General features: G+C 42.4%; 1 protein-coding gene across 2 annotated transcripts; it reads left to right on the top strand.

The window, feature by feature from the left end:
• Nucleotides 1-1294: 1294 nt before the first annotated feature.
• On the top strand, nt 1295-20909 carry LOC113405119 (kelch repeat and BTB domain-containing protein 2). Of its 2 annotated transcripts, XM_026663486.1 has the most exons (4): nt 1295-1388; nt 11968-12497; nt 17571-17736; nt 18207-20909. In XM_026663486.1, exons 2-4 carry the CDS (start codon nt 12328-12330, stop codon nt 19740-19742), a joined length of 1872 nt encoding a protein of 623 aa, XP_026519271.1. In that variant the 5' UTR covers nt 1295-1388; nt 11968-12327; the 3' UTR covers nt 19743-20909. The 2 variants fall into 2 exon arrangements, with proteins under 2 accessions (XP_026519271.1, XP_029770077.1); XM_029914217.1 differs by lacking the exon at nt 1295-1388 and having other exon boundaries at nt 11495-12497.
• The last annotated feature ends 6759 nt before the right edge of the window (nt 20910-27668 follow it).

The raw sequence follows: 27668 nt of genomic DNA, 5'->3' as shown, positions 1-27668 counted from the left end.
GTGTAGGCACTGTTTGTCAGCAGGAGAGAGCTCTCCCGCCAACAAAAAACTTCCACCCCCAAAGAGCGGCAGTAGTTTTGTCGGCAGGAGAGCTCTCCTGCCAACAAAGCACTGTTCACACCAGCCCTTTTCGCCAGCAAAACTTTTGTTGTTCGGGGGGAGGGGGAGTTTCCACACCTCTGAACGACAAAATTGTTCAGGTTCCAGTGTAGACAAAGCCTATATCTAAGTAGGGAACTTTCTCCCTAATTTTTTCACTTGTCTTCTCACGCTATGGTGGTCAGCTGTTTCCCCTATAGAGGCCCCAGTCATGAAATGAGCTCTGTATGGGCAGGAGCTATGATTTCACTCTGCTCACACCTCCCCATTGGATTGCTCTCTCCCTTAGTTGCAGTGTTTCCAGCTGTTTTGACCACAAGTCTCAGGATATTTTTTAAGCCCCAACTCCTGGAGTCGTGTGATCATGCAAGACTCTCAGCTTCCATTTTCTTTTCCAAAGTAAATTAATTGCTGGCTCTCCTCTGGGTAGAAAGGAAAGCTGGAAAATGCGAAACCTGAAGGCTCAAACCCTAGAGGGCAGACACAGAGCACTGAACATGTATTATTTTGAAAAATCGGATGGTTTTAAAGCCCAGCTCATGATCTTTTCATCCTTGGGCCATCACTGTAGGGGACTTTCCTCTTCTCTCCAGGCCACCCCAGTTATCACTCCCCTGCTCCCCCTGCAGGTTCCCGCCTTCCCGCTGCGCATCATGTGACCGCGCCAGACCAGCGAGGGGAGGTAGGAGCGGCGCAGCCAGACGCCCAGGCAGGGCTGGAAGATGGGGAGCCTGGAGGCTGGCAGGCGGGAACCTCAGCGTCACGCGCTTGCTACAGGGCTACAGTGAGCGCTGTGTGCCGGCAGGGGGCGCCCTCCGCTCTCCGCTCTACCCCGCCCGCCGGTTTGATTTGAGCGCAGGCGCACTCGTCCCTTCTCGTGACCTCCCCCGTCCCAGCAACCCCCGCAATGAACTGCCCGTATCTCCCTGCTTCTGCACACTCTCCCAAAGCAGTCGGTTTCCGGAGGTCAACAGCAGCGTCAGTCGCCTGGGTCCCAGCCCGGCGCGCATGAGAAACAGCGCCTGCGCGAAAGGGATGGGAGGAGGACGTTCTCTCGCGCATGTGCACGAGGAACGGAAGGGCGGGACAGGGGGAGCGCGGCTCGAGTTCCCTGCCGCCCACATCCGAGCGCGCGCATGATGGCGGGGGCGCGCGCCGCCGCCGATCTTAAGGGACGTTGAGGGAGGCGGTGAGAACGAACGCGCGCGCGACCGCCTCCGTCCGCAGCCCGGGTTTGTCCGGATCCTTCCCCGCGGGCGCTGAGGCTGAAGAGGAATCGGCAGCCGGAGGTTTGTCCGGGCAAATGGCGGGGAGGGGGACGCGGCGGCGGCTGCGTTTGTCCCCCTCCCCTACCACGGGAGGGAAGGAGAAAGGAGGCTGCAGACCTGCCGCCGCGCAGCACCGAGCCCCCCCCCAGCCCTCGGGCAGCGTCCGCTCCGCCGCGGCCTGTGCAGTGCGAGCGGCTCCTGGGTGCCGGGGAGTAACCCGCGGGCTCTGCCCAGGGCCCTCCCCTCTCCTTCCCCGGGCCCTCTGGCGATGCTCCCCGCGCCGCTGCCGTGTCGGCTCTGTGCGGCCTGTGGCTGGGTGCGGCCCCCGAGAGTCTCGGTGTGTCCCCGCCCGGCGCTGCGGCTGCGAGGGGCACCGGGACAGTCCGGCAGTAACAGCAGCCAGCTCGGGGGAGACAGGGGGCCGCGTCCGCCCGGCTCCCAGCGCGGCGGGCCCCGGGGGGCGGAGTGTGTGTCGGGCCTCCGTGTGTCTTCCCCTTCTGCCGCCGCTGCGCCCAGAGACGGCACCGGCCCCTCGGGGGATCCTTGCCATTAGCGGGTCGGCTGTAGGTTCACGACGGATGGGCTCCGCGGTGCCTGCGCAACCCCCAGCGTCGCACTGGGCCGGGCGCAGCAGGGTGCCCTGCACTTGATGCCCATTGTCCGGAGCGGGTGGGGAGGGTGTGAAACTCTGGTTGTAGAACCTCTTGGATGTAAAGTTGTGATAGGAGCCTTTGGGGCGAAGGGCGCTTGGAGGTAATGGCGCTACTTTCTTGTCCAAAGGATCCTGGAGTCGGCATTACATCGAAAGGCATCAATGCACAGCTCTGCTGCTTGCGGTGACTTCTAGCCTCCCTCAGTGCTCAAGTGTAGGATAACTTGAGGGATTACTAGTAGTTTTCAGCTTTAACTGGGCTTCTATTGATTGCTGTTTAATATAACATACTGCTTCCTTTTCTGATGTGGCTACACAGCTTAAACATACAATATGCCTAGTACAAGATGTAGACTAGTTTTGATGTTTTCCATCATGTGCAAATTATTTCCCCATCTTAAGTATTTGGCTTTTGAGTTTTCCCTTTAGCAGACAGAAAATGATTGGACACATGTACTAACTGCTTTTGAAAAAATTGAAACTTGGTTATGATTTATAACAATATCTGTTTTTCTAATTCTTATATTTTTATAAAGTGAGCTGCAAAGCCAAAAAAAAGTTTTTTTTTTTTTTTTTGCTGCTTTGTGATATAATGAAAGCCCAAAAGATTTATTTTTAAAATTTCCACTGGTCTCTTTACTTCAGAAATGTACTTGGGAAGGCTCCACTGGAGAGCAAGTAGGGTTATTCCTATTCAAACTACATTAAGACTGAGAGGATATGAGAGGGTAAAGAGCCTTACAAGAATGTTGTAGTTAAGCAGTTAGATCATCATTAAAAAGTCAGGAAATTTATACTGAATGTTAATTATCAAGAAACAAGCATTTGACAATTCCATATTAAGTATTAAAATTACCTTATCTCTGCAAGTCATATAACCTGATCTGGTTATAGAAGGCATGCTTATGGAGACACTTTAGTTCTTGTCTAATCATACTTGGATAATTGTTCGGTTCATGGACTCACAAGGCCCAATTTTGCAAGATGCTGAGTACTACCCTCAGTACCTTACAAGATTGGGCCACTAAACAAATAGCAAACTCCACTCTGCTAAGGTGAGTTTTTTAATTTGGGCTGTATGACCGTGAAGAAGACCTGAGTTGGTGCAGTTGCTGTTAAATTATTTTAGCTCTTACAATCTGAGGTCATTTGTGGGGAGGGTAAGATACAGTTTTCAATCTTCTTACTTTTCCAGGACATTACCTTAAACTTTGCCCTCAGTGATCTTAATGAATTTCTGTACTCAGATGTTTGGATTTCTTGTCTCACCACCATACTGTTTCAGACAGTTCCGGAAGTTAAGATCTATGATGGAGGTTCTGGAATTGAAAACTTCATCTAGCCAAGAAGAGACTGGCTGTTAATATCCTAGAGCTTGAGGAAAGAGAAATTAATTTCCCCCATTAATGATGGGCTGCCAGATCTGACTAAGGACATCCCTGACTCTGTGGTGTTCAGCAGTCTGTGAAATAAGTCCCTAGGCAGGTTGGATCTAGCCATGGATAAGAATGCTAAGAAGATTCACTTTTGGAGATAGAAAGTCTCCTCTTGATGTAGTCTCTGTGGCCAGTCGCCAAGCTGTCAGTTTTCTCCTGTTTTCATGTTTGTGAAGATATATTTTCTCTAGTAAACCTCCTCCAGGAGGAGAAGAAAGACAGCGAAGAAACTGGCAACCACTGTGTAATGTCCAAGTATGTCTTAAGAGCAGTGTGTATAATATTTCAGATATTCTGGCTCTCATGACGTCTCAAAAGTCCAATATTAGGTCTTTGGAACTCCATGTCCTCCTCCTTCAGTATCAGAATCTACCTAGTGTCTTCAGGTTTCAGGACTCAGTTCTACAAGAACTGATGCCATGGCAGCATCAGAACTGGCAGAGGAAAACATCTAAGAAATGGAACTGCTTCATCAATCACCTATTTATTTTTCAGTGGCGAGGCTGCATGTTTGACATGTTGCCCAAGAGTCCAGAGCTAGTTCTAACTTCTGCTTCTCCCTATGTTCAATTTTTTGTCGTGGAGATCCCTTGGGATGGTTGATTAATTTAAATGATCTATTTTAATCTTATTTAGCATTTGCATTTTTCAGGTATTTTCCTTGAGAGGTTCATTCTTATTGGTTGGTATAACTATATTAAAGCATGTTGATTTGAAACTAAATATAGCTTTTATACCAAATTTGGTGGTACTTTGTGTACTAGGGGGATACAGTATCTATACAGGCTTATTTAAGCAGTTATGTAGCTCAACATTCATTCACATAACTCTTAAATTTTGTTAGAAGATGGCAAATGACATACTTATTTACTAGATTTTTTTTGCTTATTTGTGAGCTGCATTTGGATGAAAATTGGAATTCTATTAAAAATGGAAAACTGAAATTTATTTTAATTATTTCATTTGTGCTGGATAATAAGAAAAACTAAGCTGATCAAAACATATTTTGCTTTTAAAACTGATTTATTAAGCAGAAGAGGAGGTATTCATTGTAGTTAGTGAATTGACTGTTCCTGGTCGCCCTGGACCAGATTTTCAAAGGTGTCTAGGTGCCTAAAGATATGAATAAGTGCTTTTGAGAAATCGCCTATGCGGATGTTTAAGGCACCTAGAATACCTTTAAAAATCTGGCTCTCCATGTTTTTCAAGTTATTAGAATTAGTAGATCTCATCCTCTCCCACCTGGTTTTTATTCATACATTAGAAGAGGGAAAACAAGCTTTCCTGCTCTTTCAACTCCCAATCTATTACTCAACTTTAACTGAACTTGTCCAAACAAAGAGAATATTTTCTCTGCATCTGCTACCTAAACTGAAACCAAAAGTAATAAATTCAAATATTTTTCTGTTCAACACAGCACTTGGTCCATTATAAAGATTGAAAATAACAGACACTTACTGCCATCCATAACAGTGTGACGTGTTTATATAACTTGAGTTGATCACCAAAAGTTAACTATCTTCCCCTGGTTCTGGATATAATTAAAAAAGCAGTACCCTTTAACTCATTAAAGTTTGAGAGGTCACTGATGCAACCTGTCTTTAATTTAAATGATTTTAATAAATTAGGTCTTAACATAGGTTGTCATAACTTCAAAGTTAAGCAGTTTTTAAAAGAAAAGTGTAATAGATTTTTTAAATTAAAAAATCACTTATTTTTAATACATCCTGTCACTTGGTTGGTTTTGTTGCAGCTTGATGTGGTACTGCTGTGGATCAGTGGATAACTGAGATAATTCTGCTTGAATATGCTATCCAGTCCACTCCAGCCTCTCAACTCTTCCCCACCAGTGCCTCTTTAGGTATTCCTGTCATGAGACCACAGAGACGCAGATCAGAAAAAGACTCCTCATTAAAGGAGTTGGGCCATTCAGGTGTCCCAGTTGGACATAGGGGATAATCTTATTCATTGTCCTTCTACTGAAAAAGATTTTTTGTCCCATTGTCTCTCCAAAATCAGAGCAGCTTTTTCAGAAAGGTCAAGTTCCACATATTGTAGTGCTAGCTTCCATCATCCATGCCCATTTCCCGTTCAGACTTAAGATATCTATTTCTATATAGCTATTGGAAAAAATTATGGAAAATACTTTTTTTCCTAGGGAATGTCCACTATCAGTCTTTTTGATCTTAGTTACACCGGCCTATCAGGTGTGGCTGCTTTACCTCTAAAGGCCTTCATGCATAGGGAGGCAGTGTAGCCTAGTGAATAGAGCACTGGACTGGAACTCAGGAGACCTCTGCCACTGGCTTGCTGGATGATCTTGAGCAAGGCGCTGCATCACTCTGTTCCTCAGTTTCCCCATCTGTAAAATAGGGATAATGATACTGTGCCAAATTGAGAGCTACCATATTATTAGATGACTGGCCATGAGATGTTAATCAATAAACATGATGCTTATGCGTGTCCTGACTTATGTAAAGCATCTTCTTTACATATGCTATCCTGGTTTTCCCATGGTCATGGGCACTTTCTTGAAATTCATGGACTCTTAATGAGTTGTCCTCCCGAAGAAGAATTCTAAGCTTGTGTGATCCCACCAGAGGATAGTGGGACTCCTGGCCTCTTCCACAAATATAACATTTTATGCACATCTCAGCGTGAAACTGCCAACATTGGCAGTAAAATTCAGTCCAGATGTGGACAACATGGGGGCTGAGTACTTCAGAGATTCTCATGGCCCTCTGGAAGGAACTCCCACACAGTGTTGAAGGGAGTTAATTTCAGACTGACCATCTGCTCTAAACCGGGGAGCCCAATGTTGATCTGATATTTCATAGGTGGTTCACAGTCTTCATATACGTTTTCTGCAACTGACCTCTAAAGTATCTTCAGATCATTTCTGACAGTGATCAAGGTTATGTTGTTTAAGTGTTTTTCTCCCAGGTTCACCGGTCTGCCGATGTATCTTCTGCCACTGCATAGGTTTGGCTTTCAATCATCCACCCTCAACTAGACCTTTCAGAAATCTTACTACTTGGCACACAACCAGTTCTTTCATGGAACCTTAACCTAGTGATGTGAAAGTTAACAGACTTGACTTTTGAGTCCTTAAAAACATGATTTGTTCTGCCTGTTAAAGATATTTTAAATTAAAATATATTAGAATAGTGAGTTGTATTATTTTAAAGGCTAGTTGTTTCTTTCACCACCGTCCGTGGGAATGGAAAAAGTTGTCATCTGTTCTCATTCAGACTTATAACAGAGGTGGTACTGGAGTTTCTCACCTGAATCAGACTGTTCCATCTGTCGGTGTTCTCATCAAAACTTTATTTCTTAGCCAGGGTTTTAACTAGGCTCTAGACACTAAATGTCAGTAGGGCTTTGAGTTATTTGGATAGATCTAAGGCCACGTCTACACTACAAAGTTAAGTCTACTTCATGTAAATTAGCATAGAGCCTCTGTCTTGCGTGGCCACACTATGCTTATTTTGTCAGCGGAGTGCATCCTCACTAACAGGACTTGCATCGACGCATGGAGCACTGCACTGTGGGTAGCTATCCTACAGTGCACGTAGCTGAGTGGAATTTTGGATTGGACTTGCAATGGCGCAGGTGGCTATGGGAACATGGCGTTAGCATCCCATAATGTACTTCCTCCCTCCCTCCCTGCCTGAAAGCAATGGCAAACAAACCAAGCCTTTTTCATGCCTTTTTTTCATAAGCGTGGGTTACCTGCTCTGATGCCATAGCACGATAAGCATAGACCTCGATCAGCTGTACACTGTTGTTGTTGTAAGCATTACAAACACCTTGCGCCTCATCCTGCAGTATTTACACAGCTGATACAGGAGGCACTGCACGGAACAATGTGATGCCATGCAAGCAGCCCTGCTTGAGGACATAGAGCGGAGCAGTTCACAGTTGCTGGCAACAGTCGTGCATCACCTTGACATGGTTGAGCGCCATTTCTGGGCCCAGGAAACAAGCACTGACTGGTGAGACCACATCGTTATGCAGCTATGGTATGAGAAGCAGTGGCTGCAGAACTCTCGAATGTGTAAGGCCACTTTCCAGGAACTGTGTGAAGAGCTTTCCCCAGCCCTGAAACGCAGGAAGATTTTTCAAAAGGATTAGGCTGTGCATTAAGACATACTATACATTAGCTACTGGGGTAGAAGTCTCATTAGGTTGATACAGCAGTAGGGTATATTGATTTGGTATAATGTAAGCTGTGACTTGACATGAAACGCCTTTGCTTTTTGACCCAGAACCCTGCTATGCTTTTACATCTGTTGGTGACTTCCACATTTAAGTTCACTAGAAACTTGAAAGTCTGTATCAAGTTAGCAGTTCATGTTAGTGTCTAGGAGCACAGGAGGTAGTTAGTACAGCAGTTCTTCTCTTACCCTTCTCTGTCTCCTGTCTCTCTCCCCACCCCCCTCACCCCAAACAAAAACATCACCACACCTTGCTTTGGTATTTGAGTGACACTTAAACTATAACAGCCTTAGGTAGATTCAGAAATGCATGTTAATTCCAAAGTTAGTTTCTGTTGATGTGTGTTAATGGTATAATCTAAAGGTATGGCTATGCTGCATGCTGCTTTCAGCAGCGTGTTGTATACATACCTGTGTAGCTCCCCTCCCCGTCCATCCTCTCCCCAGTATGGTTGTAAATAGCAGTGAAGAGCATAAGACATGATTTAGGTGAGTAAAGACATGCCTGAAGGGTGTGGGTATGTATTTGAGTATGTACCCTGTATGTGTGTCTACTTCTCCAAGTCATATCTCCTCATAATAGCAGTATAGTGTCCTACTGCCAGAGCCTTTCCCCCACCGGATCTGCCAACTCCCTGCTGCTGGAGCCTCTCCCCATAGCAGGGAAGACTCAGGCAGCAAAAAAAGGCCCAACCTTTCCCAGCTCCCTCAAATCCTCCTCCCCCCAGCCTTTCCTGGCAGCAGTGAAAGGCTCCAGCATTGGGGAACTGAGGAAATCTTTCCCTGCTGCCTACCTTTACCAGAGTCTTTCACTGACATGTAACTGCCACCAGTGGTGTATAGTGTAAACATAGCCTCAATGTGTTATTTTTTCCAGTTATGTATCACTCATTATCAAGGTGTTACTTACAAGCAGGTACTTGAATAATTTTTCCAGCACCTAATAGCTCAAAGACTGCGTCTGCTTGCCAGAGTAAAAATCCTATGCCACCATGTCTCCTCTGGTTGTGTATTGTCTGTTGTGTATGAAATTTAAATTGTAACACTTTTTTGACAATCCACTCTTTATGCAAAATAAATTACCGTGCTTTTCTTATACCTCCTTTTCCTTTCTGGCTTCCTTCCACTTCTGTTTTCATATAAAAGTTCATATCAATCCAAGTAAAGATGCACTGTCCATGTTTACTCTTTCCTTTCTCTCCTCTCACCCCTTCTGTCTTTCCTATACTACAGTTTACCGTTTCCTTCTCATTTCTTGCAAAATGTTTGGAAAATGGAAAATTTCCAATATTTTCCCCTAGTTTTTGTTTGAAATACACCTCTACCTCGATATTACGCTGTCCTTGGGAGCCAAAAAATCTTACCGCATTATAGGTGAAACCGCGTTATATCGAACTTGCTTTGATCTGCTGGGGTGCGCAGCCCCATCCCCCCAGAGCACTGCTTTACCGCGTTATATCCGAATTTGTGTTATATCAGGTCGCGTTATATCGGGGTAGAGATGTATTTGTTTGAAGTCTTTGAAACTTTTTGTCTAGCTATATTTTTTACTTTCACTGCTCCCCAAATCTTTGTTTCTTATTTTTGTCTTAACCCATCAACTTCTTGTCTGTACATATGTTTCACTTGATCAACATGGGTAAATTTATTAAATCAGATTTTATATTTACATTGCTAGTTTTTTACTGTCTTTTTATTTTATAGTTTTACAGTGGCTGTCCTATATGGCTGTCTTTAGTTTCCTAATTATAAGTAGACTCTCAAATAACTTTCTAAAATTTCAGGCTTAAATGCTCATCTCTGAGAGAGACAAATCCAGAGCCTCACTAAAATTCTTACCGTGAAAACAATGAAAACACAAAATTGAGGATTAGCAAATAGTTCTATATTTGCAGCCAACACCACCTGTGTGTATATTGAACATCAAAACATCAAGAAAGCTGAAATGCTTCAACCAGGCTATTTTCCATCAAGGTTTGCAGTTTCAAGTCAATGGGACTTGTGCTCCTAAGTTCATTAGATATTTTTGAAACCCCCCCCCCCCCCATGCCTAAACATGTGCTTGGGGGGCTTAAAATTTGGCTCCTGATTTTGGCGTATGTATATAAAGTTCATGACCTAGGTTACTGAAAATCTAAATTTTTACTCTTAATGCTGAAGCACTTCTTTTTGAAGTGATGAAGACTTTATGGTATCAAAAATCAGTAAAAATACAATTTTAGCCCCTGATGCACCATGCTTAACATGATATCAGCAGAACTGTTCATATCATTAAGTGTCTGCGGCATCGGGGCCTTAATTCTTCATATTTTGTTTGTACGAGTTTTGTAAGATTCAAATACAACTTACCAGTTGTGGCATTTAAAAAGCAAAACAAAAACCATCCCAGCACTTATTATGTAGTCTACTAATATGTTTGAAGCACAAATTTTCAAGTTCTGCAAAGCTTCAACCTGGTTTAAAAGAATCCAGGGTTGAGCAGTTCAAGCCACTTATTGTTTCCAGGTTCCAAAACTCTGATTTTTAACACTAACAACTTGCTGAAGGCAATGTCTGACTGTTCACAAATAGTGATACTAACAATTGTCACTTGAGCAAGGTGGATTGATTTAAATCAAAGCAATTTTAAAATTTGTGATTTATCATGATTTAAATGAGCAAGCTGAAAATCTGTTTAAACAAAGTGTTATCTGTAGTTAGTGAATTGAACCATGTCCTTCACGATTTTAAAGTATAAAGTAGTAGATATCCTTTCACACCTAGTTTTTATTTATAAGCTGTAAGAGGAAAACAAGCTTTCTTTTTCATTCAAAGTTAAGAAATCAATTGGGAATTATAAACTAGTCATTGAACTGAACTAGTTGAATAAATATTCACTCTGCATCTGCAGAGGAGACGCTACTGCTGTCAAAAACTAGTTTAACACTTCAACTAACTTTGGTTGCAGGGATTAGTCAGTGACTTCCATGAGTTTAGTGGTTTGACTTTGTATAGCTTCATTTTTTGTAATGACCATCACCATAGCATCTGAGCAGCTGGCTATGTATACAAACTTTCTAAGCCCAGATCTGAAAATTATAGCACTTAATGTAGTGACAAAGCATCATCTTGGTATTGGAGATGCATATATTCAACCAGTGCTTTTCATTTTCAGTATTCTACCTGAAAACTGTACACATCTTCTTAAAATTGTAGATTATAAGGGATTTGGAAGGCTGATACTAAGGGTATTTAGGTGACCTTAATGATACAATTACATTCTTTATGTGAAATGAAGTCTTAACTTAGTATTTCCAGGCTCTTTAATATGAGAAGTTCTTGTGAATAATAGCATTCTTATGACATCTTAACTGAAGTGATTCTTCAAACCTTAATTTGAATTTTTTTCCCCTGAGATACCTTTAAGAAACTTTTTTGCCTTGAACCGCTCTTTAAAACTTTTTTCTTCATATAGTGAGACACTTCTTGAAATCTAGCAAGATAAGTCAAGTGTAAAGTTAGGTGAAGCCATTTTGGAGATATGTAGTGACCCAAACAAAAATTAGAAAAAAATAAGAAAATATATTTTAACCCCATGTCCCAAGTTCCACTTGTCCTATAGTAGAATTTTTTTTCTGAAAAGATTTGATCTGGCATGCAAAATAGGTAGACAGGTGTGGTTTTGTTGAAGGTTGGGTGGGATATGGGAAATATGACTAGTAATAATAGGAAGCTAGTTTCTTAACTATGGAAAGGCATCTCTAATGTTAAAATATTGATAGGTTAGTTTGAAGCACGTAATGCAGACAAAAGAATTTTGTTAATGCTGGGATGGAATACAAATCCTAAATTTATAGATGGTAGCTATCTTTACTATTCGCTGGAGTAAATAAAGGAGTTCCTACCACTTAAAAAAAAAAAAAAATGTAAGGTACTTCTGAGAGAGGAATATAGTCATAAATATGCAATGTTGCCAAGTGAACCTTAACTTTGTCGTCTGACTTTGATTTTCACTTCTCAGCTGTAGAGTTGTATTGACGTAAAATTTATTTTTTCTGTTCTATTTCATAGATCTAGGATCCTTAACTTGAAGAAAAATCATGTATAAACTGTTCTGCCTTTCTCTCTTTATTTTTAACCTTTAGATATTTTTGCACTTGTTTCAGTATCTTTCTAGAAATGTGTGATATGTTTAAAATTGTATTTCAAATAATGTGTACTCAAGGCAACCATTTTAGGCAGGAGAACTGTGAAAGAAGAAATTGTGCTTTTAAAAGGTACTAATTTGTGAACCAATTTTATTTTCTTGCTTGCAGCCACTGATCATGAGATGTTTCCACGAAATCTACCTCAGACCTCACTTTTGCTCATTAATGTGCTGCGCCATTTCAAATCTCAGCAGGAGCTCTGCAAACACTCTTGAAAAAGTCTCGAGAGAACAGATTGTGACACCAAATCAATGCGTGATGACCTAGTAGTAGGTTGAAGTCTGAAACATTCTTGATGCAGCAGTCCAAGATAACACTGCCTAATGTATCGATATAATTTCTAAAGGCTACAAACAGCTCCTGCAGTTTCTTCTTCTTGTTACGCCAGAAACATTCATTTGACCTTTCTCCTGCAGAAAGATCCTTGCCTCTCTAATCTAGTCCTGGAAATATTAATGGAATACAGTCATGTCTACTCAGGATGAAAGGCAGATCAATGCCGAATATGCTGTATCCTTGCTGGAGCAGTTAAAATTGTTCTATGAACAGCAATTGCTAACTGACATTGTGTTGATTGTTGAGGGCACTGAATTCCCCTGCCATAAGATGGTTCTTGCAACATGCAGCTCTTATTTCAGGTAAGTGTTCAAATCACGATTCATTCATTCAGGTAAAGACATATTGTACTGTTTTGTAAGCAATGCTAGATGTACATAGTTAAAAATGAATGTACAGCCCAACAATTTAAAGATTTAGTGCTGGAAATCTGAAGTGAATAGTATAGCTCTTAAATATTTCAAGTAATAGTAACATTGAAAGGTCAAAGTAGGGTTTTCTTGCATTTTATGACTTATTCCAGCCAAAGACACTGCATTGCCATCCAGCATTTGGAGAAAGGAAATAATTTTTTATGATCAACAGCCCCATTCTGGGGTTAGTTCAGGCTGTGTAATGCAGTTCATTTCCTGTCTCCAGCATGTGGAACAGCTTTTTCCAGATAAGCAAGACATTTAGTATGTCCTTTCTGTTGACATGGTTCTAAAATAGGCTCAGGTGAGTAGGGATTCCCTACTGAGAGGAAACAGTCCCCATATCACCTCCCCCAACATGCTCCTCGTTCTCTTTGCTCCTTGAACAAGTATCTTCTCCTTTTAAATGCAGGGATTTCTGAGGAATCTTACAACTTCATGTTTTGAGCTGGATAATAAAAATAGGCACTGCAGAAGCCAGAACCTCTGCTTTGGGTTTCAAAGAGGGCCCCCACCAGGATGGAGGATTAAGCATTGTTTTAATCCTGAGATTCTTACTGTGCCAGTGCTATCCAATTCTTTACTGTGGTGCTAGTGAACTTTTAAATCCACTAGGTCCTGTTGTGTTTACCCTCTTAAAAGGGGTTTCTCTTAGGTGCATTTGTTAGTTCTCATACTATCTTTGTGGATTTCTCCATGCCTAGTTTTAGAAAACTAATCTATACTGGGGTTTTGGAGCAGGGCTTAGTCATGCATGTTGATGCCACTGAAACATTTTTCTGCCTGTCTGGCCCTGGAAGTGAAAGCCTTGAAACTAGAGTCTGGAACTGATTGATAAGTTAGTAATGAACTTGGATCTTCTGTATCACTGGTTCCCAACATGGGGGTCACAAGCATCCTTCCTTTCTTTATAGCTTGCTAGAATTGGGTTTCCCCAAAAACCCACTGTTCTATACATTTGGCACTTGAGGCAAAGATGGCAGTGATCTCTGAAGATGTGCTTCTGGAGTATTCTATAGCGTAGGGGTTCTCATAACAAAATTTTTGGTGGCCTTAACGTGCGGCCACCAACCCTTGCTGGTGGCCGGTCTGACAACTCTCTCTCTGTCACTGCCTCCCGTGGCCCTTCACGAGAGCCTGCCCTGGGGGTCGGGAACTTACCAGCCACCTGTGGAGTCCCAAGCTCCTCATGCCCTGGCCAGTCGGGAGCAGGGGAGCTGCCCAGGGGAATGCCTTGGCAACTGAATGCCGCAACTGCCTCCACTGACGAGCTGCCTCCTGTGCCACGCACACTGGCCCCACATGTCTCCAGAGGAGCTGCCCAGAGCCCCCAGTGTAAACACCAAGGCAGCCCATTTCACTGCCCTTGGTAACAACTATTCAGGCACAACAGCTGGGCACTGCAGGAAGGAGCTGCTGCTTTGCTCCTTGTGATCTCTGCCTATGCTTTGGAGGCTGTCATGGCCGCAACAAAATCTGCTGGTGACTGCTTCCCTCTCTTTGTGGGAGTCAGAGGCAGTCTTGGTGAGTTGTAAAGTGTTTGGCTCTCTCTCATACTCAGCCTGACATGGTTTTATCTTGGCTTATATTTCCTAACAAAATGGGAATATCAGATCCCAAACTACTCTAAAGGAGTGTCTTCCACTTCTTCCCCAACCCCTATTGCTCAGCTAGCTGATTTATGAAGGGGGAAAAGTGGTGTGGGAGGTTTTTTGTCCACTGGAATAAAGTACAGTGATATTTTTCTAAGTGATTAGGAAACAGACCCTAGTCTTGAAATTAAGATTGTCTTGAATAAAACCGCCTCTAGCCTGAAAAACAAGCTTATTATCCACAGTGAAAATTACTGGTTGCAAGGGAAATGTCTTAAGGAGGCACAACAATTTTAAGGGGTAAAATATATGTACATTTTACCTAATTTATAAATATTTTTAAATGCAATATACCACCAATCTTATCTTTCATATGTCTGCCTTTTTCCTGCAATGTCTTCTACGTCCTCCCATTGTTTACTTGTACCCCTTTAACTTCTAGATCAACTATTTTACACCTGCAGAATATAATGGGTTTTGTTTTGTAACTTCTGATCTTTCCTTTCCTTGAGAGCTGTTCAGTCACATGCAGGATTCAAAAAGCTTAGTTACCTAAAAGGACTAAATTTACTATCCAAAAATTGATGGGGAATCTGCATATGAGAAATCTTTTTTTCTCTTTCTCATAGTGAAGTTGCTGGAAAAGGAAATTATAACAAGGTGCTGTCCTTGAGACTTGCTCATGGACTCAGTTTCTGGTTGTTTAGATACTTAAATCCCTAGAATCTCTCTGGCTTCTGAAAGATTGGGGGCTCATCACACCCCACCCATTGCCTGCTATTAGTGGAGGAGGAAAGGCAGATTTTTGATTTGCAGATTTAGGACTACCGTACTGGTAGTCCTAAATCAGTATATTTGAAAATGTAGGAAATATCCAACAATATTTAAATAAATGATATTCTGTTATTGTTTAACAGTGTGATTAATCACACGATTAATTTTTTTTAATCGCTTGACAGCCCTACTAATAATGCTTCTGTCTGTTTTCAGATGGTATTTGTAACTGGCTCCAGAGTTCCAGCAATTCTAGAAATAAGCCATTAAATTTGGTCAGACACAAATTGTGGATGGCTAGTAATCACAAGATGCCAGTGTTGGAAACTATGAAAGCCCTCAAAGTATTAGATTAGAATATGCCGTCAGACCTCTTTCTAAGATGTGGTTGGTTTGTATATTAGAATGGGAAGTTGGACACTGGGTATGGAAGGGGTGTCACATTTTGTGGTGGTGTCACTCTTTCCCTATTTTCTTCTTCTTGGCTTTCATTTTAAATAGTCTCTTAAATCAAATCTTTGTAATGCAAAGATAAGGTTGATCTAAACATTAAAGACAAGAAACAGTCACATATTCAAGTTTTCAATACTACCCTTAATGCTAAACTGTGCATAAGCAAAATTATACACTTTTGTTGTAAATATTGATTTAATAAAAGTACTCTTAAGTTCTTGTCTCATCAGCTGCCAGTGCATACAATAACAAAGCATAGCACTTGTGGTGCTTACAACACTGGTCAGAATTAAATTAGGCAAGTAATGTAAGTGGTATGTATTATATATGTAAAGAAAGATACAAAATCATCCTCTTTTGTGATTGTATTTCACTTTTTTAAAACTTTAAAGCTGACCTTCCAGCCTTAGGGAAGGGACTTATGCAGTTATTGATTTCTGGGGGGGGGAAATGGCAGAAAAAATGTATGCCAGACTTCCAAATCTGAAGAGTCCACTGTATTTAACAAATGGTAAAGACTTACATGGAAGGCAATTATACCCTTCTATCAACCCAACCACCCTCTGTGCCCCTGACCTAACGTAAGTTCTTTTGTATCCTACATAAGATGCAAAAGGTAGAACCATATGAGTTTCTTTAAAAAACAAAATCAGAACCACATGTATTTTTCAGGAAGCATTTTCTGCATTTGTTTCTAGCAACTTCTGCTGGAGAACACGTCTGTCCTTGTTGTAAGATGACAGTGTAAAATATTTCTCCATTTTTCTGGCCAAGTATGCAACCATGTCACGTCAGTCTCTGCTTATGGTTTAAAATGTACTCCTGGGGGAATTCTGCACTACTGCGCATGAACATAATTAATGAGCCATGCATATTTTTAATTTTTTTGGGGCGAAAAAAAGCTTCTGCCGAAATGTTGCTGCAGTTCACCCTTTTGCCCACCAGAGGGTGCTGTGGCAATAGAACACAGCAGCAGCTCCTGGCCAGCTAGGAAAGAGAGAGAGCCTGCCTGCCTTCCCAGTGCCTGTCAGGCCATGGGCTATGGAGAGAGCGTGGGATGCTGGTGGGGGGTGGGGGAGGTGTCAGTCAGGGGCTCATAAGGGCTAGTGGAGGAGGACAGACTGGGTCAGTGGCTGAATGGGAGTGGAGGCACGGGGGAGGGAGGTGCCAGGCCACATGGTGATGGGGGAGGGGGTGCAGAGCTACATAGGGATAGGTGGTGGCTGAGTAGGGGACCAGAGACATGGGGAGGGGATAAGAGCCACATAGGGACAGGGGAGTGGCTGGGTGGGGGCACAGAGACACATGGGAACGGGGGAGGGGGAATGAAGGGCCAAATGTGGATGGAGGGAATAGGTGTCTGAGTGCGGATGGAGAGACACGTGGATGGGGGTGCAGGAACACATGGGGACGGGCAGATGTGCCTGGACTGAATGGGAGAGGCTAGGGGTTAGCCAGGGTTTGCAGGGGAAGCTCCTTAACAATCCCTCCCCGCCCCCTCTCAAAAAAATCTGTTCCATACTTTTCCCACCGACACCCAACAATCCTCCAAGTTCACACCCAGGCTCCTTCCCAGCAATTTACTTCCTTCTCCCTCAGCTCCTCCCTTACTCCCTCAAGCCTTTGCACTGCTTCTGAGGGGTGGGGAAAATATGGTTCTGTATTGTAGTTTAAATGAATTATTACTCAGTTCTGTATTAATATGCCTAGTAAGAAATCTATTTATCAAAAAACATTTTGAAATGACCAAAAATAATTGAAACTGATGTGATTCTATTGTTGTTTTGACAAAATATAAATTTTGCAGAATTTTTTGGGTGCAGAATTCCCCCAGGAGTAAAAATGGGGTGGTAGCTTACATAAATATTGAGCACTATATTTTCATGTATAGAGAACACTGAAGTTACTAATATAATTGAAAAAACTTTGTTAAAACGTTTGTTAAATGCTGTGTGATCTAAGGTAAGTACTACATGAATGTAAATGGAAAATCACATTAGGAATTTTTAAAGTTAAATGAAATGACGACAAATGTTTAGGTGTCTTTCTCTTTTGTGGTTGGAGTGGCTAAATAACCAAAAGCAGTTACTTAAGATTACAGTATGTGTCCTTGTCAGTCTTAATGTAGTATTTTTCTCTTCAGGGCCATGTTCATGAGTGGGCTAAGTGAAAGTAAACAAACACATGTACATCTGAGGAATGTGGATGCAGCCACTTTACAAATTATAATAACTTATGCATACACGGGTAACTTGGCAATAAGTGACAGCACGGTAGAACAGCTTTATGAGACTGCTTGCTTCTTACAGGTAGGAACTTCATGTATATTTTGAGTAAAAATGCTTGATAACTGCTCAATCTCTGTACCAAAATATCTGGTTCTAATTTTTTCCTTAAATTTCAATTACATACCCATTTCTGTCTCCTTTTTTAAAAAAGATAGAATAATTTTAAAAATTACTATCAAGTTTGTTCATATTAGTGTGGACAGCCATTACCAGAATAATCCCACAGCCAACCTATTTTTATGATTTCTGAAGGAGTGGAATTTAAACACAATTTCTATCACTTTACTTTTGTGTAGTCAAATTTCATGTATCTTTCTGGGTAGAATGACATGTTCTTGGCGCTCAAACCTGCTGTGACTAGCAGTGTCAGTGCAGTATTCTTCCTTTTTTTTGTATTTTTTGCATCTTGTTTATAGGTAAAGGAATAGGTCTTTGTCTACTGTACTTAAGTCGTCTTTTTTCTTTTTTTTTTTTTTTTTTTTGCATTACAGGTAGAAGATGTGTTACAGCGATGTCGAGAATATTTAATTAAAAAAATAAATGCAGAGAACTGTGTGCGGTTATTAAGTTTTGCTGATCTCTTCAGCTGTGAAGAGTTAAAACAAAGTGCTAAGAGAATGGTAGAGCACAAGTTCACTGCTGTGTACCACCAAGATGCTTTCATGCAACTGTCACATGATCTACTGGTAGATATTTTAAGCAGTGACAACTTAAATGTGGAAAAAGAGGAGACAGTTCGTGAAGCTGCTATGTTATGGCTGGAATACAACACAGAATCACGATCACAGTATTTGTCCTCTGTTCTTAGCCAAATCAGAATTGATGCACTTTCAGAAGTAACACAGCGAGCCTGGTTTCAAGGATTACCACCTAATGATAAATCGGTGGTAGTGCAAGGATTATACAAATCTATGCCCAAATTTTTCAAACCAAGACTTGGTATGACTAAAGAGGAGATGATGATATTCATTGAAGCTGCTGCTGAAAACCCTGGTAGTCTTTACTCTTCTGTCTGTTACAGCCCCCAGGCAGAAAAAGTTTACAAGCTTTGCAATCCTCCTGCCGACTTGCATAAGGTTGGAACACTTGTAACTCCTGATAATGATATCTATATAGCAGGTGGGCAAGTTCCTCTGAAAAACACAAAAACCAATCACAGTAAAACTAGCAAACTTCAGGCTGCCTTCAGAACTGTGAATTGCTTTTACTGGTTTGATGCACAGCAAAACACTTGGTTTCCAAAGACTCCAATGCTGTTTGTTCGTATAAAGCCATCCTTGGTCTGCTGTGAAGGATACATCTATGCAATTGGAGGAGATAGCGTAGGTGGAGAACTCAACAGAAGAACTGTGGAAAGATATGATACTGAGAAAGATGAATGGACCATGGTAAGCCCATTGCCTTGTGCGTGGCAGTGGAGTACAGCAGTAGCGGTTCATAACTGCATTTATGTAATGGCCCACAACTTGATGTACTGTTATTTTCCCAGGTCGGATGCTTGGATAGAAATGGCTATGAGACAAACTAGTAGATGCTTTGCTTCTGCTGCCGCTTTTGGTGACAAAATATTCTATATTGGAGGATTGCATATTGGCAGCAATTCTGGTATAAGACTCCCAACTAGCACTGTAGATGGGTCTTCCGTAACTGTGGAAGTCTATGATGTGAATAAAAATGAATGGAGGATGGCAGCTAATATCCCTGCCAAGCGATATTCTGACCCTTGTGTTAGAGCTGTTGTAATCTCCAATTCTTTGTGTGTCTTCATACGAGAAACCCACATGAATGAGAGAGCCAAGTATGCCACCTACCAATATGATCTGGAGCTTGATCGGTGGTCTCTACGACAGCATATATCAGAACGTGTGCTCTGGGACTTAGGAAAAGACTTCCGATGCACTGTAGGAAAGCTGTATCCATCTTGCCTTGAAGAGTCCCCATGGAAACCTCCAACATATCTCTTTTCACCAGATGGGGCTGATGAGTTTGAGCTGGATGGGGAGATGGTTACCCTGCCACCCGTATAGCTCCCAAATTGGAGACTGCACACCTGCTTCTGGGCTCAATTACCTTGAAATAGAAACTTTAATGAAAGAACAGGGCTGGAAACTGAAACATTAAACCTGTCTTTCATAATTGTATTTTTATGCCCTACTTAGCATTTGCAGTCATTCAGTATGAATCAGTGACTTTTACAAGCAGATATGCTTCCATAATCTGAGATACTATCTGATAATTGAGAGAAACCTATATGTATATCATGAGCTTAAGCATCTGACTACTGTCTGAAGAATTAATTTCTAGTTCTATGAAGTCTTTCAGTTCAAGAAAAATCACAAAAGCAGTTATTGTTGCTAGGATGGTATGTCACAATTGTTCTGAAAATATCTTCCAGTTATATTTGAACTATTTCTGGATATTCTACTTTAGTGCTCGTTATATAATTTTCAGTGTGGCCTAAGTAATGGAATGTGCTGCACTTAACACCAATATCCGTATTGGTATAGTAACGCCATTTAAAAGAAAAATAAACAAATCCCATGGATCTACCTGTGGTAGGAAGGGTAGATCTTCCTTTGTATGGTAACATGCAGGGCAAAATGACTGCAGGTTCAGTCAAGGTGTATTAAGTGCATGTATTCTATTTTCACTAACTTATACCTGTCTGTTTAGAATACAGGTCTTCCAAGCAGCTGGTGGTTTACCAGATGTGGACTTAAATTGCTGGGCTTGCAATAGGAATTGCTAGCCACTCATAGTGCGGGTCTGTGTGGAGCTTTAATCAATAAATGCCTCCACATTCTGTATTACAGTAACATTGGCTCATGTATAATACTTCCTGCTGCTGATGTATTTTTCCAATGTAAAACAAAGTTTTAGTGTGGATTAACCAGGTCTTTATTTTTTGTTAATTTAATAACAAGCATTACTGTAGTGTGATTGTGTATAGATATCCCTTAGCTATCAGGTTTTTTACTTTTTTGGGGGGGGGAGCGAATTGTTCAGGAATATTCTGTACGCTGTGTGCAGGAGAGCAGATGACTAGTGCTGCTCTGGCATTAATCCCAGGAACCACTAGCAGTAGCGGGGCGCCGCCAATCTAACATGAACACAGGTGCTTCATGACAACCTTACTAGCATGTTCAGCTGCATCATGTTCTGGCACTGTATTTTGAATGACATTAATTTATTAAAAAAAGACTGAATCTAAATGAGTTTTGGTGTGCTTTGTGGTGGGAAAGAGTATAGCTATGAATTCCTCTACTTTTCAGCAGTTTGCTTGGTGATAGTAAGTTAGCTTGTTTAAGGGCTGTTAAGATAAGTTATGAGACATGCATGTTTGAAAGCTGTACTTGTTCAGTGAAACTGGAAGTTCAGCTTGATGACATATTTGAGATTAGTAAATTCATGTCTACTTACACCAAATTACCATATAATGCTTATCAAACGTAAGAAGGAAAAGTGTGGAACAATCTCCATAATATGCTAAGTCAGAAGTCCCACTGTCAGGGGACAGACTCCTTGATTTTCATAAGTAGAATTAGAAATAAAGGTATAAATTTCAAGAAGTAACATATGCATTCTAATAGCAACAGTTCCATTTTGGTTACATTGCCTGTGTACGTTTTTTGGTACAGTAGAGTAACTTGACTCTTCCAGCCATTCATGAAACAAGATATGCTTCTTAAAATGTTGGTGTTAAAATTCAAATTCCAGCATCTGTGGTTACAACTATCATCTTGTGGTTCAAGGTCATGCTATAGAACATAAATATAAACCAGTTTCTATCCAGTATTAATGTTTAGCATTTGCACCTATATTAATATTTCAGATTGGGGGCTTAGCAATATTTACACTGTCCCTTTGATTTTCTTTTGCTGTTAGTTTAACCTTATCCCCCATGAACCAGATGCTTCAAACTTAATGAGCAGCTTCCAAGTACCAAACCAGCATGGACTACAGGAAATTATATCGTTTGCAAAACATTATCATGTGGGAAAACATAACTGTGAAGGTCTTGTCCTAAATACTGTGGCCAAATACATAACTACCATACCACTTACTATAGATAGAGGTGATGGTGATAGCTCTGTAGTTCAGGTTGCACTGAGATTTTTACTTTAAAGTAGGGATTTGAATAATTTTTCAGACTAAAATGAAAGCACTTAATACCAAATTTGGCATATCTAAAATAATTTTCCAAGTATTTTTATAGATTAAAAAGTTACTACACTTAACAGTTATTCAAAAATTGATTTGCAATGTTCTCACCAATCTTTTTCCCCTCTGATGTTTGTGTTGGAGACATTTTTAACCCCCCAATTTTGGAACATACTAGTTGCCCTAAATTTGTTTGCCATCATTTGTCGTAAGTTTGGTCTAATAGAGGCTGATGAAGAAAATTAATTTTGCTGGCTTTCATTCGCTAGTACTGTCTTGACTGCATTTGTGCTCTGCATACAGCTTGCTGAACCAGGGAGATAGGCCTCAGCAGACACTGTGAGGCTGACCTGTTGAACCATAGTAGTTCACAAGCTGGGGTCATTTGCAGTAAGTGTAGCTTCACTTATTCAGGGCCACTGCAGGGAAAGCAATGGCTTTCTAGATACTTAGGGTGGGTGCAGTGGGCCATACCCAAGTCGTCTGGCTTTCCCCGGGCCCCGACTCTGTCACCCTAAAGGGAAGCACTAGTTTGATCAGTAAATATGAGCTTACTGACTTCGTTCATGTTAACATTGTGTAAAAGGTACTTACGAAAGATTCCTCCTCAGATGTCATTGCAGGATTTCCCAATACATCCAAAGCATACATTTATAACAGCTACAGTGCAGCACCTTGTATTCAGAAAATACACATTTCTCCCTAATTTATCTGGCCTACATTTCAAGCCTCTGTCTGTGTCTCAACTCTTTTTGAACTCAAGATTTTAGCTGGTCCTTAAACAGTATATGGTAGCAATGTGTGGTGTGGTTTTTTTTTTAAGCCATGCTTTAGTGATCTTTTAACTTAGTTTCTTAGTTGCCTTATTTAACATTTTACGAATACAAGAGTAACAGCCCTATTCAATGGGAAATTGGTTGCCAAAACATTCTAACAAGGATTTTCTCGTGGCTGCTTTTCTGGTTAGTTGGTTTTGATAGTTGAAGTTTGTACTTGTGCAGACTTTCACTCAGGATACTGTTTTAGTGTGGTTCATTTGTGATTTTCCTTAAAGTAAGGGCTTATATAACACAGCAATGAAGACTATTGATATGTAGGTCATTTCAATTCATGTGTTGGTAGGGCAGGATTGATTCTTCTCACAATGAGACTCCATACAAAGTTACCTATCTTCACCCAAGGTAGAGAGAATGAGCTTTTTTTTTAAAGACATGGTGATTTTGGATCATACATTACAGGACAACTTTTTTAGTCAAATAGGATGAAAACAAAAAGCTATCTTTTAAGGAAGTCACAAAATGCTGATCTCAATAACAACTTCCTGCAGTAATATCCAGCCCTTTTTCTAATGCAATACAACTAGGGTAGCTGTAGTGCTACAGAAGGGAATTTCTCAGTATGCCATCAGTCACTGGTGACCAAGGTTTCCTGAAGAGCTTCCCCTACATAATATTTAATGTTAACTTTTTAGTCTCATGGAAGAATCTTCTGATCTGGGCTCTGACTGATGGCTTAACTAATACTTTGGAAGCAAGTAAAACATAGGGCTTGTCTAAACATAAAAGGTGTACTGCTTTAATTAGCATGGATTCAGTTATACTGATATAAAAGTGCTTATGTTGTACAGTTTATTCCTGTATGGGAAGGGGAATAAGCTATACTCCTACAAACATTCTTATAAAAGCCCTAGTATGACCAGTTTAACTTTGTTTAAAAAAAAAAAAAAATCACTTTCCTTGCCAAAAGTTACACTGGTAAAACATAAGTGTAGAGCAGGCCTTAGTGTGATGGTGCCTAAATAGCTTCCCCTGTATAAGCCCTGCAACTGCTTCACAGTTCTGATCTGCTGCAGTTGCAACAGTTGTCTTCAGCTGCTCTGCTCAATGGGTTATTGGATGTAAACCCTTACATTTTCTCTTCCCAGCTGTCCTAAGAAATAGTGGTGATACCTGCACCCTTGGTAGCAAAAGTGTTGAGCCCTAATGGAAAAAGACTGGCTTGCCACCCTTTGTTGGAGATTTTCAGAGTCCAGAGTGCCTCTCTCAGGACTGAATGACTGGTCTAGTCTCAGAAGGGAGCTGAGTGAGGTTCTGCAAAGATATGGACAAATGTAGGTCCTGTGGTTGGAGCATAAGCAAAGGAGACCCCTTGCCAGCTCTGTGAACCAACAGAGCTGTTGAATCCATGGTACCAGTCAAACTGACCCAGCTCTGTTTTTGTCATCAGTAACAGCTGATCATTCAGGGACCCTGGGAGCTATAGGCATCCTGTGCTTCCAGCTTTGGTACCAGGCATTGACACAGGGTCTGTAGAGTATGCAGCCACATTCTGGCCAATGATTACTGACCATTCATTGGTGTGACTACTGGGTGTTGAATGCTCCACTCCTGCAGGGTCTTTCCTTGAGAGGGTGCTAGGCATGAGGGTCCCCCGCCAGACTAAATGAGAGTACTTGTGCTGCTATATAGTGGTGGCCCAAGAGAAAAAAGGCTTCATTACGCTCTCCTGTTAACAGCTGTGGCTATTCCTTCTCTACCATCTCCTGAATAAACCTCATTCAGAATCCAAACTTTATTCTTAGCGAAGCCTGGAAAATGTATGTTTTTCTAGAATATGAAGCTGTGGCTCTATCTCAACTGGAGGAGGGGGTGGGGGAAAGTTGATGCAGTTCCAGTATGCTCATAGAGGAGCAATCTGGCATGGAAACGGACATACATCTGTTGTGGGTGTGGTTAATCCATCAATCAAGACCCAGACAGGATTCCTTTGTTATGAGAAGACACTCTTTTTTAAACTACAATTTTAAATAGTCTTAAAAACTACAGCAGAAGGGATGACTGGCTTTTTAAACCTGCATTGCTCAGGGAAGAATAAATGTCCTTTAACTTCTGCAGTGTGGCTTCTCTCTTTACCCATTACTAACGGGTAAGACCTCCCACTTATGGAACTCACACAAGCCACACTGCCCTTCACCTCAAGCCACACTGTTTTTTGCCTCCAGCAGTGGAATTAGTTGGTTCATTATCTCCCAACCACTTTCTTTTAGAACAAATGTTTTTGTGCAGTAGCTACTTCATTTCAGCTTCTAGCTCCTCTCACTTTTCTGAGGTGAAGACTGACCAATGTATTGAAGCTCTAATCTTCTGGCATCTGTGGTACCTCTTTTGGGCAGGCTTCCTCTGCCGCTCACTGCAGCAGCAGAGCAGCCTCACAAGCACGAAGTCAACTTAAAGGTGGTATAGGCAGCTTTTCAGGAACCTCAGAGGGGAGCTATGCCCTGCTGCTGCAAGCTGTCCACCCAGGTTTTCAGTCAAACAGTTTGTAAGTCCTTGACCCCTGCCTGAAGCCCTGACTCCACAGCGGAGGTTTAGCCAGGAGCATAAGCATGTCCAGGGAGAGGCGAAATCCCTCACAGCAGGCTCAAACCCAGAGGCTCTGAGTCTCAGACAAGCAAGCATCCAGCAGGTGGCAGTTCATGTTGCCAATGAGTATGTAGGGTTTAAACCCTGATATTTTTAACCCTTTCTCCTTTCCATCTTTCTCTTCCTCCGAGTGTTTTAGATCAGTGGTTCTCATGCAGGGGGCTACAAACAGGCTTCAGGGGGTCCCCCAAGCAGGGCCAGCATTACAGTCACAGGGGCCTAGGGCAGAGAGCGGAAGCCCCACCACATGGGGCTGAAGTCCAGGGCCCCGAGTCCTGCCACCCAGGGCTGATGCTGAAGCCTGAGCAATGTAGCTTTGCAGGGGCCCCTGTGGTGTGAGGCCCCAGGCAATTGCCCTGCTTCCTCCCCCTTATAACTGGCCCTGGCTTTTATATGCAGAAAACCAGCTATTGTGTCACAGGGGGGCCATGGATTTTTTATAGCATACTCGGTGGGGCTCAGAAAGAAAAAGGTTGAGAACCCCTGTTTTAGATTTTTCTCCTCAGAAGTTCAGCGCTCTATCTAGCTCGCTGCATGCTGGTTTTCAGCCCATAAACTCGTGCTCTGCCAGGGAAAGGGGCCTCCCTCTCTACCCCTCTGAATAGGCTGGCTCCACGCTAAAGCATAAAGAGCACTTCAGTTACTCTGTAACCAGAACAAGGCAGATAAGGACTCTATTCTCCATGCAGCTGCACCATTGTGGGATTCCAAGGAAGTAAGTGAGAAATTCCTTCTCATATTCAAATTACTCTCATTTTCTGTGTAAACCCCTGACTGGTAATAAGCCTTCCCTAAAGTATTTCTAGGGATGCCAGCCAGCCTCAAGGAACAGGAAATCTCCTGGTACTATCCAGCAGTCTATTCCCCCCAATCAAGCTATTTGTACTAGTACCTCCCCTTGGCTGAGGAATCCCCAGACCAGGCTGCATAGCATGCTCTCTCCCTCCTGTAAAAAGGCAGGGGAAGTACTGTGCACTTACTAACCAAAAACCTAATGTATAAAAACAAAGTATCTTCATAAGTTTTAGTAACTCAAGACTGGTGCAGCTGCAGCTCCACCAGCGAGACAGTCATACCTTCAGAAGGGGACTTCCTTCCAAAACATCCTATAGAACAGGGGTGGGCAAACTACAGCCTGGGGCCCACATCCAGCCCTCGAGCTCCCACTGGGGAGTGTAGTTCAGGGCTTGCCCTGCTCCATGTGTGCCCTGGCTCCACACAGCTCCCGGAAGCAGAGGCATGTCCCTGCTCCGGCTCCTAAGCGTGGGGGCAGCCTGGGGGCTCGGTCCATTGCCCCCGCCCCAAGTGCTGCCCCCGCAGCTCCCATTGGCCAGGAACCACGGCCAATGGGAGCTGCGGGGGCAGCGCCTGTGGATGGGGCAGCATGCAGAGCTGCCTGGCCACACCTCTGCGTAGGAGCCAGAGGGGGGACATGCCACTGCTTCTGGGAGCTGCTTGAGGTAAGAGCCTCCTGGAGCCCGCACCCCCTCCCAGCACTGATCCCCCTCCCACACTCTGAACCCCTTGGTCCCAGCACAGAGCACCCTCCTGTACCCCCAGCTCCCCCCCCCCAAGAGCCTGCACCCCCATCTGGAACCCTTGCACACCACAACCAGCTGCCCCAGCCAGGAGCCACCTCCTGCACCCTGAACTTCTCATTTCTGGCCGCACCCCAAGCTGGAGCCCTCACCCCCTCCCACACCCCAGCCCCCAATTTTGTGAGCATTCATGGTCATACAATTTCCATACTCAGATGTGGCCCTCGGGCCAAAAAGTTTGCCCACCCCTGCTATAAAATCATAAGTGTAGACATGCCTCACACATTTCAAAACCTCAGCTCTAGCTGTTCAGACCAAAAGTTTTTTCTATGCTTAATAAAATGGCTCATAAACTTAGGGTATGCTCTTTACTTGGAATGGGATGTCAATGGTTCTTTTATAGTCAAAACCTTGTGACTGGTGATAAGCAATGGCTCCTAGCAGTGGCAAGGAAGCTGTGTTACACCCATGCATAACTATCAGTCATCCTAAACTGATACCCTGGGCATCCTAGTTTACAAATGAGAAGCTGTTAAGGGAAACCGAAATTAGTAACTGAGAATGCAGAGGCCTCACCCCCCCACTATAAAAGCCAGCATAACAACAACTAATAGATTGCTAACACACAGGCTATTCAAGAAGTATTTATTTCCCTAGCAGAAGCAAAAATCGGGAGCAGATGTTTCCTAAGAAACAGAAATATTTTCTTCTACAAAATCTTCACTGTGACTGACAATGTGAGCAGTTGTGTATGAGACAATTCCTGTACACAACTCTTCTTCCTTCTGATCTACCCTCTGTATCTGGAGTCCTAAGAAATGGCTGTTAGTCA

This window comes from Terrapene carolina, unplaced genomic scaffold (assembly GCF_002925995.2).
Source record: "Terrapene carolina triunguis isolate 2854851 unplaced genomic scaffold, T_m_triunguis-2.0 Scaffold33715, whole genome shotgun sequence".
Taxonomy (NCBI): domain Eukaryota; kingdom Metazoa; phylum Chordata; order Testudines; family Emydidae; genus Terrapene; species Terrapene triunguis.
Note: the sequence above shows the minus strand (reverse complement) of the source record. Positions and strands in the feature narration are given on the sequence as shown.